This window comes from Mus musculus, chromosome 13 (assembly GCF_000001635.26).
Source record: "Mus musculus strain C57BL/6J chromosome 13, GRCm38.p6 C57BL/6J".
Lineage (NCBI taxonomy): Eukaryota > Metazoa > Chordata > Mammalia > Rodentia > Muridae > Mus > Mus musculus.
In genome coordinates, this window is record NC_000079.6 from 59,579,248 (window position 1) to 59,599,336 (window position 20,089).

A 20,089-nucleotide genomic window follows, 5' to 3' on the forward strand; every position below is an offset into this window, starting at 1 on the left:
TAGTGTTGTGAGGTTGGAAGGGATAGACGTGGAATAAGGGTTGGAAGTGATAGACGTGGAATAAGGGTTGGAAGTGGTAGATATAGGAACCAAATAAAATAGCTGAAAGGTATGCCTACAGATGTAACTTTGTTGGTATTCTGTCTGGATTCCACCCCCAGTTACCTGGCAAGAGCCAGGTAGGCTTGGCCCACTACAAAAAGGGGCTGCTTGGCCCCTCCTCTCTTACTCTCTTGTCTCCTTTACGCTTGCTTCCCGCTTGCCCTCTCTCTCCCCATTCCCTTCTCCACTTCTCTCCACATGGTCATGGCCAGCTTCCACTTCTCTATTCTCCCCTTTTCTCTGCCTTTGTCTGCCTCTGCTACCCTCTTAACTCCCCTCCCCATGCCCTAAATAAAAACTCTATTCTATACTATGGCTGGCCTCTCAGGGGGAAGGGATGCCTTGGCATAGGCCCAAGAGAGATCCCCTCCCCACATAGCTCACCACACACCCTGCCAACACAAATCACAACAAACCTAAAGTGAGAAAATGGTAAGGCATAAACCTCATGAGTCTGTATTTTTTCGCTATTCAGCAATGACTTTAATGACAAAAGGCTTGAACAGATGAGTCAGCTAAAGGTTAGCATTTTTAAAGTCAATGTTACTTATTTCTTTGTACATATGCACTGTGACAGGAATAAGGTTTCCTTTGTTTCTTTTCTTTTGTTTTGTTTTTGAAACAGGGTCTCACTGTGTAGACCTGGATGTCCTGAAACTTGGTCTGCAGACCAGGCTGGCCTCAATCTTCCAGAGATCTGCCTGCCTCTGCCTCCCCAGTGCTGGGATTAAAGGTGTGTGCCACAGCGCCCAAGTCTTGTTTATTTTCTTAACTCCTTTCTTTCAAACAGACAAAAGAAGTTTGAGGGTTTTGTTTTGTCCTTTTTGGTTGCTTGGTTGGTTTTTTGAGGAATTGTACTTAGGCACAGAGAGAGGTATTTTTAACAATATAGCCTATCTTAGATGCTAATATTTACATTGTGCACTGAAGGGAGAAACTACTATTTACTCTCAGTGAAATATTTATTTAAAAGTAAATGATTCCAAGATTTTTAGGCTTACAGGTTTGCCTTGCTAATGTAAATTACTCCTTCAAGGACAAAAGGGTTTTAAAAACTTAGTTTCCAATTTGTGCAACTTCTATTGAACTTTAAAGATGAAATTTGCCTCCTGTTGAAGGAACTCCAGTTTTCTAGGCCTGAGTCTGGCTCCCCTGACTTTGATAGCTTACATTTCTGAGACACAGCCCGGGCTGCTGCGGGATTTGCAGGAGAATGTTGGGCCCTCCCTCAAATCAAACGTGTATAAAAGACTAACTAGCTTTGCAGGAAGAGAAGACTATACCTTCCACATTTCCACTCCATTATTTCAGTAGCTGTGAGCTGATTTTGTTGTTGTTTTGTTTCTTGAGACAAGCTCTCTTTAGTCCTAGCTATCCTGAAATTCATGATGTAGACCAGGCTGGCATAGAACTCACAGAGATCTGCCTGCTTCTGTTGCTTTTGTATGTAAGTACTTGTTAGCTAAGTACTATGATAAATTAATAATAAAACTTTGCTAATTATCTTCTTTCTACTTTTTTTTTTTTTTTTTTTTGAGACAGGATTTCATTGTAGGCACTGGTAGGCCTAGAACTCACTACGTAGACTAGGCTGGCCTAGAACTCACTACGGAGACCAGGCTGGCCTAGAACTCACTATGTAGACCAGGCTGGCCTCCAACTTACACAGCTCCTCCTACCTCCTGTGCCTCCTGTGTGCTGGGATTAAAGATGGGCACAGCCCTCTGGCAAGAGTTGATTTTTTTTTTTTTAACTTACAAATTTTGTGTATTGGGAGGAGTATGTGAGTGTGTGTGCAGATCCCATGGAGGCCAGAAGAGGGCATCAGGTACCTTGGAGCTGGACATACAGGTGGCTCTGAGTACCAAAATGAGTAAATCTATTGGCAGAGAAATGTCAAAACATAAAACGCTCTTCGTGATTGGCTACCCTTTTGAAAGTTGAACAGAGTTCTCCATAGATGCAGTCAGATAGGTAAGGATCAGACAGATCTTCCGTATTTAATTTTTAAAAGATAAAATGACCCATTTATAGCTTTGAAAAGTACCTGTGGTGCTTTGAATAGGAGTGGCCCACGTAGACTCATGTATTTGAGTGCTTGGTCCATAAGGAGTGGCATTGTTAGAGTAAGTGTGTCACTAGTGGGTGAGTTTTGAGGTCTCAGAAGCTAAAGTCCAGGCTCAGTGGCTCTTAGCTTTCCTGCTGCCAGTGCATCAAGATGTAGAACTCTCAGTTACTCTCTAACACCACGTCTGTCAGAGCGCCATCGTGCTTCCCACCGTGATAAATGACTAAACCTCTGAACTGTAAGTTATATATTAATATTAGTTAATTTTATTATTTTATTAATTAAATATTAAATTGATTAAATAAAATTAAGAGTTTAACTTTTCAACTCTATATAAGAGTTGAGGTGGTCATGGTGTCACTTCTCAGCAATAGAAATCCTAAGACGGTTCCATATGACAGGCAAACATGAATTTATATGATGAGGAATTTGGAATAGAGGAAGCCTTGAGTGACTATGTGTTGTAGACCTGGACACAGCCATGTAAAGAACTCTAAGATCTCTAGTTCATGGGACATTGGCAAAGCCAAGTCCGTGTATGGGCCAGGATGAAGAGGGGTGACAAAGTTCTCCTCACGAGTCCAGGTGTGATCATCACTGTGTGCAAATACTAATAACTTCAATAGTCCCACAAGTGTTAAATATTCCCGGAATGTGACTAAGTGAAGTACTAAGCCTCACTCTTGTATGGAGCCAAGAAAACCAGATGAGAAGTAATTTACGATGGAGCTGCAAAACACGGAAAAGAGCGATGCATTTTGGGATTTTGCAGTTCATGAAAGTCGGATTCTTACAACTCTGCAAGTGACAGTGCCTGTCCCTTGCTGGACTTGGTCTCAGGATAGGCCTAGGCAGGAGAATCACAAGTTTGAGGCTAGTCCGTCCTACACAGTCAACCCTTGTCTGAAAGTAAAAAGTAAAAAGACGACGGGAGGTGCAGTGAGTGGTGGGCTCTGCACAGGTGAGGCTGTGCCCAATCACAGTACCCCCAATTACAAAGCGTTACAAGTAAGAACACTGGGGATGGAGTATATTTAGACACCATCATAAAGCCAGGTTATCTATTTATCTATTCAATGTGGAGGAGTGAAAATGTTAATCTCTGTAAAAGACACAAGGGCAGAGGGAATGGGAAGAAGTAGACAGTACAGTTGAAAAGATGGGCAGATAGAGGAGCTGGACAATGGCTACTCCAAAAGGATGGGGTCACTTGCAGGACACACCTGCACCACTGCACATTCGAGAACTCACAGAAGCATCTCTAGAGATGAAGGGCAGGGCGAGGCTAAAGCAGGACTCCATGCTTAAGAAGCATACGATCTGACTTCTTCCCGGTTGTGTGGAGTTCCCTTCTGCCCCCGATCAATCCACTGAGAAGACTGTGAAAGGCGAAGCAAGCAGGGGGAGTTGTCAGCAGGGTGCGGCTTGGATAACAAAAGGATAACAAAGTACCCCATGCAAAAGAGTCCAGCAAAATGTCATAAAGGATTTGAGATTTGTCCTCCCTCAAGTCCCAGATTTCTTCTGCTACTCAACGGCTGGCGGCTGGCAGCTGGCAGATTCTGAGAGCAGGACTCGGTTGCAAAGCTCCAGGGACCTTTTGATGCCTACACTAAAGCTGTGCAGTATCCAGTTTGCACAGCCCATCCAGGAGGGCCTTGGGTTAGAGATGCCACCTCTCTGAAACTAAACCAGCTCATGACAAACAGCCCAGATGAATCCAGTGGTGTCAGCATTTGACAAGTCCCTGCAGGGAACACAATGGCTCCATCTACCATTTGAAAGCCAGCAGTCAGGACTTGAGAGACCTTTACTATGAAAGAGACATAAATACAGTCAGCATAGGATAAACAGAGACTCCACAGCCATGGATCTGGCTAAGGAATGAAAAACATCCAGAAAAATATTTTGAACATGCACAGAATAATGGAGTGATCCTTCCCTAAATAATACAGCAAACATTCAGAAGACATTTACATTGTAATAATCAAGTGATCTAGAGGTGAGAAAGTATATACGAGGGAGTTAGGAATTTATCTTAGTGTAGAACTAAGGCTCTAGGTTAAATTGCCAGGGAAACACACACACACACACACACACACACACACACACACACAGAGCTTTTATGTCCTCTCATTTTATTTTATTATTATTTATTTATTTATTTGTTGTTTTTTTTTTTTCGAGACAGGGTTTCTCTGCATAGCCCTGGCTGTCCTGGAACTCACTTTGTAGACCAGGCTGGCCTCGAATTCAGAAATCCTCCTGCCTCTGCCTTCCAAGTGCTGGGATTAAAGGCGTGTGCCACCACTGCCCGGCTTTATTTTATTTTTTTTAAAGATTTATTATATTTATGGGTGCACTGTAACTGTCTTTAGAGACACAAGAAGAGGGCACCAAACCCCTTTACAGATGGTTGTGAGCCACCATATGGTTGCTGGGAATTGAACTCAGGACCTCTGGAAGAGCAATTGGTGCTCTTAAACACTGAGTCATCTCTCAAGCCCATATATCCTCTTATTTTTTAAAAAGATCTATTTATGTGTCTACTTGAGTGTACAGCACCCGTATGCCAGTGCACTTCTGGACCACACTTACAGGTAGCTGTGCTACCTCCAGTGGGTCCTGGGAATGGAACTTAAGTTCTGTGGAAGAACAGGAAGCACTCTTAACCTATGATCCATCTCTACAGCCGCCCCCTCCATGAATCTTTATCAAATTAGTGTTTGTCACGCCCTTATACACAATATTGAACAAATCAGATGAACCCTGTTCACATTTTTCTAGGTTTCTTCTGGAGTCTCAAAAGGTCATTAAACCAGTTTGTGCGATTTCTTTACTCATTCTCCTCTTCTAAGGAGAACTAACTACATGCCTTACGTTTTTAGGGCAATTTAAACGAAAACAAAGTTCTTGTCCTCAGGAAATACACTCCATGGGGGAAACAATTTTTAAAAAATTTAAACAATCAACATGAAGTCCGAGGATACAGCCCAATGACAGATTGCTTGTGTACTCTTACTGAGTGTTAGCTCTCAACCCTGGGACAAATGCTAACGGAGATACCTATTTAACATGTATAGGCGGAACGGAACGTTCTCCTAGAATCCCAGTCTCTACCTGGTAGAAGCTATGGCTGGCATACCCGGCCCCCTTACTCCAGCACAGGGGCTGGGCTGCACTGCCCCCCAGCTGCCTTCGCAGACATTTTGGTTACCTGGTTCTTCTCTTACCCCTTCCCCTGGCCCCTTGGTCTCCCCGCTCTCCTCTCTGCTCTCCTCCCGTGAGCCGGCTCAGGGTCACATTCCCTCTGGACCCTTCTGGATGTCTGACTCTGGCTATGCTCTCCTTCATACCTACACTCAACCTTCTCCTCCACCATACTTAGAAGCAGTCGTGTCCTTTTTAAATATTTTTATTTTTTCATTAATTAAAGGACCTGGGTTCCTTTCCAAACACCACCCACATCCACACCCAATCTACTTTATGTCAGGATTATTAAGATAAAACTAAAACATCTGAGTTTGGAAGAAACGTGCTAGCAAGCTCGATGTAAATGTCTTATTTTTCTTTCCTTTACAAAGTGCTTGCGCGCTGAATGCAAGACATAATAAATAAGGTCAGTTTGCACAACCACAAAACAGCAATACGGCCGGCAGCTGGCCCCTCCCCGGAAGCCCTACCCCTCCCCTTCACCCTTGAGTCACCTTAAAGAGTTTCCCAGGAAGCACTCCAGGCTCCGCCTCTCTCTGGGTTCCGCCCACGGCCGGGTCTCGGCCGGAGGGGAGGAAAATGGTGCATGGTTTCCGGTCTCGCGATGTGCTATAATCCCGCGAGAAGAGAGGATGCGCGCCTACCCGGATGCGGCGGCCTAGGTGAGGGAGGGGGCGTGGTCGGTGCGCGGAGTCCCGAAAGTCGGGAGCCGGGAGCGCGCGCCCAGGGCGTACGCATGCGTGCACGCGGCCGGCGGGGCGGGGCTGCGAGGGGAGGGGGCGGCGGCGGCGACGGTATTGTCGGTGTCGTTATCTCCGTGGCGCGGACGGTGCGTTTTGACGCGGGTGGTCGTGGGAAAGTATCCGGGGTGGCCCAAGTGGGGCCGGTACGACCCCGAAGTCCGCCGTGGCGGATCTCAGGGAGTGGGCACCGGCGGCCGGTTCCTCGCCGCGCCTCGGGTCGGAGCCGAGGGCGCGCGCCGGGAGGCCGGGCTGTGCCCGTGTCGCCCGGGCGACGAGGGCCGCCTGCTGCCGGTTCCCCGCGTGGACCGGTCTCCGCCTCGATCTCGGTCTCAGTGGCGCTCGGCCCGCGGTGGGCCAGGGTCTCTGCGGAGGCGCCTGCAGGGCGAGGCAAGGCCCTGGTCTTGCGAAGCCCGCCAGGTGAAGGATGCTCGGTCGCTGCCGAGCTTTGAGGGTGGCTCTGATTCCCGGAGGCCGGGCTTGACAGCCGGCGTCTCCGGACTTGTAGTCTTGGGCTGGGATGCTTGAAGATCTCTGGAGGGATTGGAAGAAGTTGTGAGTCCTGGCAAGTGCGAATCAGTGCGGGAGCAGCAGCCCGGTTTATGTGAGGTCAGGTTGCTCAAAGCTAGGTGGTTGGGTTTTGTTTGTTTGTTTTTGCAGAATTCAAAGGCGTTCTGCCTGCAGAGTTTTGGAAGTCTTTCACCCAACACTTGGGGCAGTTTTGCAGCTCCTGTGCCTGCCAAAGCTATATTCCCAGCCTCACACCAATGTTCCCTTTGCAGGCATCATGGTTATGAAAGCTACTGTAGACGACGATGCTTCGGGATGGGAGCTCGGGGTCCCGGAAAAAATGGAAAAAAGTAGCACAAGCTGGGTGGACATAACCCAGGATTTTGAAGATGCTTGTCGAGGTGAGTTTTGAATTTGGGGGCTTTTTGGTTCAAAGCCTGGGGCAGGATACATGAGGTTTTCTCAACTTTGACTTAAAAAAAGAAAGAAAGAAAGAATAAGAAAAAAAAGAAAGACAACCTTGTGATTTTTTTTTTTTTTTTTTTTTTACTCAGATTTGTCGTTTTGTTTTTGAGAACGTGTCCTGTAGCCCAGGCTGACAATGTTCTTGTTGTGGAGATGACCTTGAGTTTCCTGCTCCTCTTGGATATTGAGATTACAAGCCTGGAGTATGATGTCAGGCTCAGTGTTGATAACCATACATTACTCTGCTCTTTGCTTTTTTACTTTTGGTCTAAAGCAAATGTATATCGGGTAAAACTTTAAATACGGATGTTGGCGATTTTTTTAAAGAGAGATTTTTCTTTCTGTATTTGTACATATGTGTGAGGGTGCTCACACTTGAGTGCATGTGGATGGCAGAATAAGGCGTTGGATCCCTTGGAGATGGAGTTATAGGCCTTTTCAGGAATCCTGGCTTATGCTGGGGTTTGAACTCTGGTTCTCATGATTGTGTACCAAATGCTCTTTCCGGCTCCTTGACAGTTTTCTCCTAAAGTTTCCTAACTTCAACAGGTTAGATAATCAGTCCGTGATAGCAGTGCCTACCTGTACACACACTTAACTGGGCACAAGAATTTTTGCGTATTTGAGATTTAAAAATGACCGTGTCCTATTGTTCTCTTTAAGATCCTCTGGTGACTTCCCAGGCTTCTCCGGCATGGTTTCCTAAGTTCTGGGCTGTTTCCTCCCATTGCCCTGTCCTTCCCACTCTTATCCCAGTGAATACCAAGGTGCCTTGCCTGGCTCTGTGAACTGTGTTCCCTGCACCTTGAGTTACTTTGTATCAGACCACTGTGTATGGCTTTTGCACATCTTATGTATCTTTCCTGGTGAAGGCTCACAAGGGCACCTGTAAGCAGATAACCTGTAAACAGATAGGCTAAAGGGCATCTTAATTGAGCCACCCTGTTTATCACCAGGATTGTAGGTGTTTGTGCTTTATTTACCCTGATAGGAGCTTGATAGTGGCAGAGATCGTGGGTATAACTGTAGAATATAGAGCTGTGTATGGCACATAGTAGGGCCACAGTGTTTGGTAATAACTAGATTTAGTGGCATGTACTAGTAGTGCCATTAGTAGTCTTAGCTACTTGGGTGTTTGAGTCAGGATCACTTGAAGCTGAGAAGTGCAAGACTGTTGTGAGCGGTGTAGACTTCCCTCTGTAAGAACACTCTTCCCTCCCCAGCAGCAAGTGTTTAGAGTGACACACATGAGTGTGTGCAGTCTAAGGGACAGACTGGAGGACGAGAGGAAGGAGTCAGCAGTGAGAGAGCTTGGACTGAGAGAGGATGGGTTCAAGGCCGGGTACTGAGTAAAGGCATAGGATGAGTGGTGCTGGGGTCGGGAAAGTGAGCCGAGAGACTGGGTAAGGTGGTGCAGATAAGGGAGAGTGGGAAGCTTGGGTGGTTAGGTGTTCCTTCCTGACCCATGTGCTTGCCAGCCAGGTCTTTGGTAGTAACAAGGTGGTTTTGAAGGAGAGGAGTGAAGACTGGGTGCAGCACCAGGTAGAAAGGAAGCCAGCCGGGGCTAGAAACCATGTGCCTTCTGTCCCTTTGATGGTTCAAACTACATGTCCACTTCAAGTTTGTCTCAGTGAGAAAGTAGAAGAACCCTGGACTAAGTCTCCCCTGTAAGTCTACTGCTCTATGTCTACCAGGAGGAGAGCTGTGTTATATGGCAGGTTTTATGCTCAGATGTTGGGGTGACTAAATGGTTCACATCTGTCATTGTGTTCTTTTTTTCTTAAAGTCATCTCTGTTGGACAGCTGGCGTCATGAGCCTTAAGTGGGAAAGGGTGAAGTTGTGTCTTAAAGGAAAAGTCTCATTTCTGTAAGTGAAGGTGAGGACAAGACCCTAGAGTGAGCTAAACTGAATTGCCTTTGTCGACCCTAAATAACTGCCTGGCCACAGAACAGTGTTTAGGTTCAGTGCTGTTGCTTTGTTGGTTTGAGCTTGTTTTTTGGGCAGTGGGAAAGGTTTCGAGCCTGAGATTTCAAGTGTATTTTTCTTGATGTTTATAGTTTACATATAGATAACAAGTTTTCTCATCACATTTTCATATGTACTCATTTTGGTTGATTCTCTTTTATGTCACTTCTCTCCCTCTCTCCCCTCTTCTCCTTGTACCCTGTATTCTTCTCTGTATTGTCCTGTCACTGAGTGCTGCTACCCTCCGCGCCTCATTTCCTTAGAGCCTCTTCCTGCCCTCTCATGGGTTCTTTACTGGTCCATGGTCTTCTGCTTCCATGTAAATGCACGGATTACAGTTAGCATCTAGTGAGCGCATGGGAGACAGTACTCAGGGAATATGCCTTTCTGAGCCTGAGTTACCTCACATAATTTATTTTCTACTTTTATCCAGTTTTCTGCGGATTTCATTTTTCGTTATGGCTGAGGTAATTCCACAGTGTGTATATTCCATGGTGTGTCTTTCTCACATTTCATTATACACAATGTGTCTATCTCACATTTTCATTATTTGTTCCTCTGTTGGTGGACATCTAAGGCTGCTGCCATTCCCTGGCTATTGTGACTGGAGCAGCTGTGAATGTGGGCGTGAGGTATCTTGTGAGATAAGACCTTCCGATTTTATGCCCACGTTCATGCAGAAGGGTAGTGTGATGGCTCTAGATTGCTTTATTTATTTGTATTTTTGAAAATCTCTGGCTGATTTTCAGCATGCTATGCGGGTTCCACCCACAGTGAGTTTGGGGCCCCTGGTTCACTCCATGGGCAGTTCGTCTTGTTGCTCACAGTCAGTCTGACTAGGGGGAAGTGCAGTTGCAGAGTAGTTTTAATTCCTTTTCCTTGGTGATCAAGGGTGCTGAACATTTCTTGTACTAATATTTACTACTCAAGTTTCTGTTGAGAATGGTCTGTTCAGTTCATTAGCCCATTTGTTGTTTGACACTTTATTCTTTCGGTATTTAATTCTTGGAGTTCCTTATTTTTAGATATTAACCCCTGTCTGAAGAATAATAAGCAAGGGTTTTCTCTCCTTTCATCAGCTGTATTCCCTCTGTCAATGGTTTCTTTGCCCATTCTGGGGCTCTTTTGTGCGGTTCGTGGGCTAGTCAGAAAGTCCTTGCCTGTGCCTATGTCTGGGTGTCTACCCCTAGCAGTTTTAGTGTTGTGTGTTTTACAGTAAGCTCTTCAATCTACTTCAAACAGGGCTTTGTACTAGATGAAAGATAAGCATCTAATTTCAGTCTCCTGCAAATAAATATTTAGTTCTGCCAATATCATAACTGCAAAAGTTGCTTTTTTCCACTGTGTGCTTTGACACCTTTGTTCAAAAATGAGGTAGCCACAGCTGCAGCCGTGTCGTTTATTTCTGGGTCCTCTGTTCGGTTTTCTTGGTCTGCCTGTCAGGTTTTTGCCACTGGTGTGCTGTCTTTTACACTATGGCTCTGTGGTAGGTACTTTAAGGTCCTCAGGTACTGTGGTGCTCAAACAATGGTCTTTTTGATGAGACTTGTTTTGTTTGTTGGTGGTCTTTTGTGTTTCCAAGTGAACGTTAGGATTGTCATTGGGAATTCAGTGAGGATTGCATTGTAGATAACTTTCAGAAATGTTGCTTTCACAGTAATTACTTTCAGTAGATGTGCTGGTTAGTTTTGTCAACTTGACACAAACCTAGACTTACTAATTGATGCAGGAGGGCCCAGGTCATGAAGGGCAGTTCCATCTCTAGGTAGGTGGGCCTGGGCTGTATAAGTAGCTGAGTAAGACAGGAAGCAAGCCAGTAAGAAGGGCGCCTCCCTCCACTGTCTGTGCTTCCATTCCTCCAAGTTCCTGCCTTGAGTTCCTACCATGCCTTCCCTCCGTGATAGGATGTAACCTGTAAGCCAGATTACATTGTCTTAGTTAGGGTTTTACTGCTGTGACCAGACACCATGACTGAGGCAACGCTTATAAGAACAACATTTAATTGGGGCTGGCTTTCAGGTTCAGAGGGTTTGTCCATTATCATCAAAGCGGGAACATGGAAGCATCCAGGCAGGCATAGTGCAGGAGGAGCTGAGAATTCTTCATCTTCATCTGAAGACCACTAGGAGAAGACTGGATTCCAGGCAGCTAGGATGAGGATCTTATAGCCCACACCCACAGTGACACACCTACTCCTTCTAATAGTGCCACTTTCCGGGCCGAGCATATACAAACCATAATATTCCACTCCCTGTCCCCCATAGGCTTGTTCAAACACATGAATCTATGGGGGCCATACCTAAACATAGCATAATGGAAAATACATTTAGTCCAACTTCAAATTCCCCATAGTCTATAGCAGTCTCAATAATGTTAAAAGTCTAAAGTTGAAAGTGTCTTCTGAGATTCATCCAGTCACTTAAAAGCAAGACAGGAACCAGCTGTGCAAACTCCATACTCTGCATCTCTACGACTGATGTCACAGCAGTCTTCAGATCTCCAACTCCTTTTTCATCTGTGTTGCCTGCAGCAAACTGCTTTCTCCTGGGCTGGTTTCACTCCCTTTTAGCAGCCCTCCTCAGCAGGTGGCTGTGGCATCTCGAACATCTTGGGGTCTCCAAGGCAACTTCAGTGTCACAGCTTCAATGCCTGAGATCCACACATGATCTGCTGGGCTCCTCCAAAGGGCTGTCGTCACTTTTCCAGCTCTTCCCTCTGTAGTACTCTAAGCTCAGGCTGATTCACTCCAGTGCGGTTCTTGGTGCTCATCCCATTGTACTGACATCTCCGTTATGCCGGGGTCTTCCCCTACAAATAGAATTCACCAATAGCCTCTCATAGGCTCTCTTCATGGTGACAAGCCTCAACTCCTTTGCACGACCTTCAGTCCTGGGCCATCAACTGCAACTGAGGCTGCACCTTCACCAATGGCCTCTTACAGTGCCAAGTCTCAGCTGTTCTGAATGATCCCTTCATGCCTTCAAAACTAGTACCACCTGGGTGACTCTTACACATTTCCAAGTACAGCCGTAGCATGAGGTACAGCCTTGGCTATCTATGGAACACAGCTTCTTTGTGCTCTCAGAAAACACTTGTCAGAAGATTTCACCTTAGTGATGCTGGCCTCTTCTTAATCACCACAAATTTCTTAGTTCTGGTAGCCAGCATCAATTGTTCTGGTAGTCCCTTTTGTTCTTGACTCTAAAGCCATAGTCACATGGCCAAATTGGCCATCTTCTGCTGCTTGCTGGGGGCTGGAACATGGGTCCCCTTATTCTATTACCAACTTTCTGTTTTCCGACTCCCTCACTGCCTAAGATTGGCTATCCTGGAACTTGCCCTGTAGATTGACCTTGAACTAAGAGACCTGCAGGGCTCTGTCTCTGGATTAAAGGTGTATCCCTCCATGCCTGGATTTAAGCTTTTCTTCACCTAGAACTTGCTCTGTCTCTCAGGCTGGCCTTGAAGTTAGAGATCTGCTTGGCTTTATCTGTTGGGATTAAAGGTGTGTGCCACCATGCCTGGATCTAAATTATCTGGGTAGGATTCTGCCCCAAAGTCCCACTGCCTTAATTTGTTATCTCCTTGAACACAAGATTCACTTCCTGGTACCCTCTTTAATACTTAAACCATATATTGTATATTTTTCCTTTCTAAGTTTGCTATGCTTGTTTAAAATCCTCTTCATGAGACTTAACCAGAAAACCAAGTCTGTGATAGGCGTTTCTGAGACTTCTCTGTCAAGGCAATTAATCTGAGTCTCTTTGCCTTAGCCTCAGGCAGACTCTTCAGACAAGGGCAAAAAGTAGCCACATTCTTCACCAAAATATCACAAAAACAGTTTCTATGCCACATATTGAAATGCTTCTTTCTCCACTGAACTCTCTTGGGCCCTGTCTGCACATTGCAAATCACTCAGAGCAACAAAGTCTTCCATATTCCTACTAGGATGGCCCATTAAGTCCCACTTAAAACATTCTATGGCAAGCAGGGCGTGGTGGCACATGCCTTTAATCCCAGCATTTGGGAGGCAGAGGCAGGTGGATCTCTGAATTCGAGGCCAGCCTGGTCTACAAAGTGAGTCCCAGGACAGCCAAGGCTACACAGAGAAACCCTGTCTCGAAAAAAACAAAACAAAACAAATTCTATGGCTTTGCAAATCCAAAGTCCCAAAATCCACATTCCTCCAAACAAAAGCATCAAAAGCATGGTCAGGCCTATCACAGCACTACCCCACTCCTGGACCCACCTTCTGTCTTAGGGTTTTACTGCTGTGAACAGACACCATGATCAAGGCAACTCTTATAAGGACAACATTTATTTGGGGCTGGCTTACAGGTTCAGAGGTTCAGTCCATTGTCATCAATGTGGGAGCATTGCAGCATCCAGGCAGGCATGCAGCAGGCAGAGCTGAGAGTTCTATGTATTCATCTGAAGGCTGCTTGCAGAATACTGGCTTCCAGGGAGCTAGGATGAAAGTCTAATAGCTAAGACCCACAGTGACACACCTACTCCACCAAGGCCACACCTTCTAATCGTGCCACTCCCTGGGCAGAGCACATACAAACCATAATACTAATAAACCCTTTTCTTCCCCCAGTTCCTTTTAGTCAGGGTTTTATCCTAGCAACAGAAAGCAAACTGCTGCAGGTCTGGTAAGATGGGGCAGTGCTGTGAGAGAAGGTGAGTGGTTAAAAGCATTGGCTGCTCTTGTACAGGACCAGGGGATGGTTCCCAGGACCCTGATAGTGGCCTACAACATCTGTAACTCCAGTTTCAAGGGATATGATATTTCCTCAGGCATTTGCGGGCACCAGGCACACCCATGTGGTATACATATCCATGTACAGGCAAACACTTAGACAAGTTTTTTAAAAAGAGAATTTTTTTGTTTTGTTTTATATATGTTTTATGTATGTGAGTGCTCTATTTTCATGCACACCAGAAGAGAGAATCGGACCTATTACAGACTGTCATGAGCCACCATGTGGGTGGGATTAAACTCAGGACCTGCAAGAGTACCCTTAACCACTGAGCCATCATCCCTCAACACCATGGAAAAAGTTTACTTAGGGTTTATATTGCTGTGATAAAACAGTATGACCAAAAGCAACTTTGGAAGCTAAGATTTGCCTCAATTGAGGGAAGTTGGGGCAGAAGTTTGGAGGTTAGAACTGTTACAGAAAACTTGGAGGGGTGCTGCTTACTGGCTTTTCTTTCTTTCTTTCTTTCTTTCTTTCTCTTTTTGTTTTGTTTTGTTTGAGAAAATGCCTTCATGAGATCAGGCTTTGGGAAGGTTATAGGGCATTTTCTTTTTTGTTTTGTTTTTGTTTTTGTTTTGTTTTTTTGAGACAGGGTTTCTCTCTGTATTGCTCTGGCTGTCCTGGAACTCACTTTGTAGACCAGGCTGGCCTTGAACTCAGAAATCCACCTGCCTCTGCCTCCCAAGTGGGCAGGTGGTCCTGGGCTTTATAAGAAAAGACTAAGCAAGACACGAGGAGCAAGCCAGTGAGCAGCAGTCTTCCATGGCCTCTGCATCAGCTCCCGCCTCCAGGTTCCTGCCCTGTGTGAGTCCCTGCCCTCCCTGCCCTCACTGTGAATGAAATAAGCCTTTTATTCCCCAAGTTACTTTGAGTCATGGTGTTTCTTCAGAGCAGTAGTAACCCTATCTAGGACAGTCTCTCCTCACAGAAAGACAACAGTAGCTAAGACATTTCAGTGTAACCTGTGGTCTCGGAGCTGTTAGTGAAAGGTGAATTTACTTGCGTTATTCTGTTGATTTTGTTGTGTTTATTCCTCTCCTCTTCACTATTATTCTAGCATGGTTATTCTTCTATGGCTTTGTAAACAGCTGTTTTTCTCCCCAGCCTAAAGGATTACTTCAGGTATCTTTTGTAAAGTTGTCTGGGTCGTTATAAATCCCTTTAGTCTGTTTTTTATTTCTCCTTCCTTTATGACAGATAGCTTTGCAGGCTATAGTAATTTGGGCTGTGGCTTTTGTTCAGATCTTGAAATTCATCTTTCCAGGCTCTCCCGGCTCTTAAAGCCCAGTTTGATAAGCCAGTTATTTGGGGCTGTCTTTATGTGTGACGTGGTGCTCTTCTCTTGGCACTTTAAATTAAATTCTTGTTAGAGTCCTCCCTTGCGGTTTCACTGGTTTGGGATGCTATTCTGAGGGTTGGATTTAGGCCATCTCTGGTTCATTTTAAAACTGAAGTTTGAAGATTTTGTTGTCCCCCAGAAAACACCCATTTGCCTCTCTGATCCCGTCTTTCCCTCCCTCCATTTGTACTGGGATGGAGCCCTAGTGCGCGATGGGTGATTGCTTTACCACTGGTCTTCGTCTCCAGCCCATGAACACTGTGAGGATTGGCAGTTTACTTGAGTGTTTTGAACATTTAAGTAAAACTGAGTCTTTAAATGTGATTTTGATATTGTTCCTATAACAGCAGAGGTTAGATGATGACCCTTGTGGTTTAGAGACCAGAGGGGGAGCAGTTATTTCTGTGGGAAGTTCACACCTTGCAGTGAAATATGCTAGTAACTTTAAAAATGATTTTTCCCCCTTCCCTTCTCCATTTTGCTCTGGGCCCGCTCGCTCCAGCCCCCCGCTCGCCCCCGCCCATAGGATTTTTTGTTTGTTTGTTTCTCATTACCTACCGTTGTGAGCTACCATGTTGCTGGGAATTGAACTCATGACCTCTGGAAGAGCAGTCAGTGCACTTAACTGCTGAGCCATCTCTCCATCCCCAAAAAATGATTTTTAAATTTTTAATTCTTACTGGAATATTAAGATAACCATCTTAATTTGCTTGTTAGTTTTCAGTTCTGTGGTTTTATATTCTTTTTTCTTTCTTTTTTTTTTTTTTTGATCCATTTCATAATGCAAGCATAATTGAAAGCATCACTGTGGTAATTGAGTATCTAGTCAATCCTTAGAAAATGATTTTTAAATTAATCCAAGCATGTTTCCTTTTAGTCTGGAAACTTAAACTTTATTGCGCTATTAAAGTAACTTTTCTCTCTGATTCTTTTAGAGCTGAAGTTGGGAGAACTGCTTCATGATAAGCTGTGAGTATTTGTGGTGTAGTAGTTGTGGAAAACTTTAATCTTTTTTTTTCAGGTAGAATATTCTTTGAAGTCCAAGTAAATTTATGTTTCAAATGAGTTGTACAATTTCTATTTCAGTTTGGGTGAGCTATCTTGAGTCACTGACATGGTTAAGATGTGAAACGCCAAACTGTTAGGATACTTTTCACGAAGATGGACATGCTGAACATGTGATTTTTGAAGACAGCTATTAGTTGTATGTCTAGTATGGTAGATTTATCAATGACTGATGCTGGTGTGGAATAAAATTGAATATCTCCAAGTGAACCAAAGGAAAGGAAATCCTGGCCTATATTTATACCTCGCTGTGCTGCTGCAGACACACTGTGGCCAGGCTCCTTCCTGGTTAGGACAACAAAATCTTGAATTAGCAAGTGAATACATTTATACAGTATTTGCTGGAGGAACAAGGAGAGGCGGAAATTTGCTCTTAAAGCCTTAGAGTGTTAAAAATCATCTAGAAAGCTTTAAAAATCCCTGGCTGGATCCAGAATTTCATATTTAAGTGAGTCAGCTTGAGGCCAGAGTTAGAATTTCTAGCAGCTTCCGAGGTCAGGCAAGTTGCTGGTCCATGTTGAAAACTTAGGCTGTTTGTACAGTTGCTTTTTCTTTATAGCTTTGTAGATTATGAAAAGAAAGGTTTTGTTTCCTTGTTTTACAGGTTTGGAACTTTGATCTATGTAAACATTTGGATTTTCCCATGAGATGAATGGTTTTTCTCAAAAGCATTGACTGGTAGTTTCCAATTGAGTGTGAAATTCCTTCATTTGCTTTATTTCCCATAGAACCTGTTCATAGAGCTTCTCCCGAATCTGTGCATTCTAGAATGCATTTATCCACTCTCATAGTAGGGTTTGGCAGTTGATGAAGCCATATTCTATATTGGTTTTGTTGACAAAACTCGTGCATTCTTGAGTGCTTTCTTGTTTGACTTGAGATCCTACTATTTTGGTCAGTACTTTCAGGCTCTGTCAGCATGAGTGTTGTCTTTGCTGTACTGTAAGCAGGTTGCCAGAGTGTCGTTTGTTTTGTTTTTGTTTTTCAAGGCAGATTTACTCTGCGTAGCTCTGGCTGTTCTAGAACTTACCCTGTAGATAGAACTCAGAGATCCACCTGCCTCTGCCTCTGCCTCTGCCTCAACCTCTGGAGTGCTAGAATTAAAGGTGTGCACTGCCACTGCCCAGCTTGCCACCATATCTTAAACTGAATGTAGCATTAGCATCATGGTGGAAGTTTGTCTTCATGAAGTTTATTTTGTTCTTTTAGAACTTCGAATTAAACGCAAGCTCTTTGCCTCTGCATTACATCCCCTGTCCTTAAGGATCTTTTTTTTTTTTTTAAATATCTTTCTGTTGCTTTTTAGTATATGTGCTGCCAAAGCCTCTGTTGACTGTAAGAGAAATGATTTAGAGCGATGTGCTACTTGCCAGTTTGATGAGTTCGGTTAAGCTCCTTTTCCTCTGCCATCTCTTGAGGCATATCTCAGTTCTTTCTAATCAGTTTTCATTGTGTGATAGCTATCTTTGTCCATGGTGAACAACCAGACGTTCTAGATTGTTTTGCATTATGTAATTGCTAAAATTTTGGACAGTGTAAATCAATTATCATTAAGCTATGAGGAAATGGAGCCGGAAGAGGGAAGATGGCTCAGCTGGTAAAGTGTTTGCTTTGTAAACATGAGGACCTGTAAAATCCCTGCATGAATCTGTAATCTCAAAATGGGGAGGCAGAGACAAGAGCATCACTGGGGTTGCTGGCTGAGGTCCAGGCCAAGGAGAGATGTCTCTCAGGATCACTCATGCACATGCCACATACACATGAGTGTGCATAAACATATATGGATATATGTACTGGCTGGTTTTATGTGTCAACTTGACACAGGCTGTGGTTATCACAGAGAAAATAGCTTCAGTTGGGGAAGTGCCTCCATGAGATCCAGCTGTGGGGTATTTTCTCAATTAGTGATCAAGGGGGAAAGGCCCCTTGTGGGTGGGACCATCTCTAGGCTGGCAGTCTTGGGTTCTATAAGAGAGCAGGCTGAGCAAGCCAGGGGAGGCAAGCCAATAGTAAGTAATATCCCTTCATGCCCTCTGCATCAGCTCCTGCTTTCTGACCTGCTTGAGTTCCAGTCCTGCATCCTTTGGTGATCAGCAGCAATGTGGAAAGTGAAAGCTGAATAAAAAACCCTTTCCTCCCCAACTTGCTTCTTAGTCATGATGTTTTGTCCAGGAGTAGAAACCCTGACTAAGACAATATACAAGCACTAATACATACAAAAATCATACATGGAAAATGAAAAAAGCTATATACAACATTCTGAAAGTCAATTATTTAAGGAATGTCATTTGACAGGAATTGAACACTTCTCCAAAAGTGACTGATCCATGCCCTGTTGAAGGAAGTATAAGGATAATTTAAATTTTTCCTCTAAAGAGCATGTAAGATAAATTGTAATTTGTATAGCGAGTTAGTGTATTTGTCCTAACTGATGATTAATTGAAACAGAAGTTTTAGCAAATTATACATATAATAGAAATAAATACATGAATACTGTAGTTGCTAAAAGCATCATGATAATGTCTATATAATTGTAGAAATATGGGTTCATGTGTTTGTAGGTTTGGTCTTTTTGAAGCCATGTCTGCTATTGAAATGATGGATCCTAAGATGGATGCCGGTATGATCGGGAACCAAGTGAATAGAAAAGTTCTCAATTTTGAACAAGCTATCAAGGTAGTTATTGTATTTTTTGTGTGTCTCTGGCTTTTAAGAAATACCTATATTTAATGTTAAAATGTGCTTAATACCAAAATTATGAACTGTAATTTTGAATTTCAACTGTATTTTTTTAAAGATTTATTTATTTATTTACTTAATATTTGTGAGTACATTGTTGCTGTCTACAGGCACACCAGAGAGGGCATCATCCCATTACAGATGGTTGTGAGCCACCATGTTGTTGCTGGGAATTGAACTCAAGACCTTTGGAAGAGTAGTCAGTGCTCTTAACTACTGAGGCATCTCTCCAGCCCTCAACTGTATTTTTACAATCTTCTCAGACATAAGAATTAGCATCTATAGCAGGCATGATAGAACATTCCTATTGTCCCAGTACTTGGGAGTGAGGCAGGAGGGTCAGGAGACTTGCCTCAGCTAAATAGTGACTTTGAGATCATGCTGGCATTCATGAGACCTCGGTTTTGTTTTAATATTTAGTTATCAGTCTCAAAACCTAGAAATTAATGATGTGAAGTCCTTGTTAACTTGCTCTAAGTTGTCCATTTGTATATTCTTTGATTTCATTTTGAAGGTATTTGAGTTTATATTCAGGATGCTTAACTCAGATTACATTTCTGCCATTATATATTGAGATACTGGGGTAGGAGAATAGCTGTGAGGTCCAAGCTGCAGAGTGAGGCTGATTCAAACAAACAGAAAACAAAAACAAAGTAAATGAAATAAATAAAACTAATTTTGAGCCAGTAGGTAGCATATGCATGTCATTCCAACCTGGGCTGTGTAATTTCAACTGTGCTTTAGAAATGCTTACTAATTTGACCTCCCTTTTCTTTCTTCCTTGAGACATAGTCTCTTATTAGAGTCCACATTGGAATTGACCTTGCCTTATCAATCATTAGGACCTTGAAATCCTCTTTCTCCTGACTCTACAAGTGCTGGCCTTTTATCTTATAGACTTGAGAGCACTATATATAGGAAGCTTGGCCTTTTTATCATAACGACTTTTATTGTTATTGTTTATTAGACTTTGATATTTTTAATCAAGATTTAAGCTGGGTGTGGTGGCGCACGCCTTTAATCCCAGCACTTGGGAGGCAGAGGCAGGTGGATTTTTGAGTTCGAGGCCAGCCTGGTCTACAGAGTGAGTTCCAGGACAGCCAGGGCTACACAGAGAAA

At 43.8% G+C, this 20,089-nt stretch overlaps 1 protein-coding gene and 1 long non-coding RNA gene across 7 annotated transcripts in view; one reads left to right on the forward strand and one right to left on the reverse strand.

The window, feature by feature from the left end:
• Window positions 1-928: 928 nt before the first annotated feature.
• On the reverse strand, window positions 929-5,976 carry A230056J06Rik (RIKEN cDNA A230056J06 gene). The gene is made up of 2 exons (NR_045633.1): window positions 5,878-5,976; window positions 929-3,983 (listed from the first exon to the last, which is right to left on the reverse strand). It is a non-coding gene; the product is annotated as an RIKEN cDNA A230056J06 gene (long non-coding RNA).
• A 109-nt stretch (window positions 5,977-6,085) lies between these two features.
• Window positions 6,086-20,089, forward strand: part of Naa35 (N(alpha)-acetyltransferase 35, NatC auxiliary subunit) — a 49,466-nt gene continuing 35,462 nt past the window's right edge. For 2 of the 6 annotated variants that reach the window (XM_030247467.1, XM_030247468.1), the window contains exons 1-4: window positions 6,107-6,543; window positions 6,906-7,034; window positions 16,102-16,135; window positions 18,793-18,907. In XM_030247467.1, the coding sequence (XP_030103327.1) occupies window positions 6,120-6,543; window positions 6,906-7,034; window positions 16,102-16,135; window positions 18,793-18,907 (702 nt within the window). In that variant the 5' untranslated portion in view covers window positions 6,107-6,119. Of the gene's footprint in view, window positions 6,544-6,905; window positions 7,035-16,101; window positions 16,136-18,792; window positions 18,908-20,089 lie in introns of all 6 variants that reach the window. The other 4 variants (NR_168734.1, NM_001384121.1, NM_030153.2 and 1 more) reach the window with 3 other exon arrangements.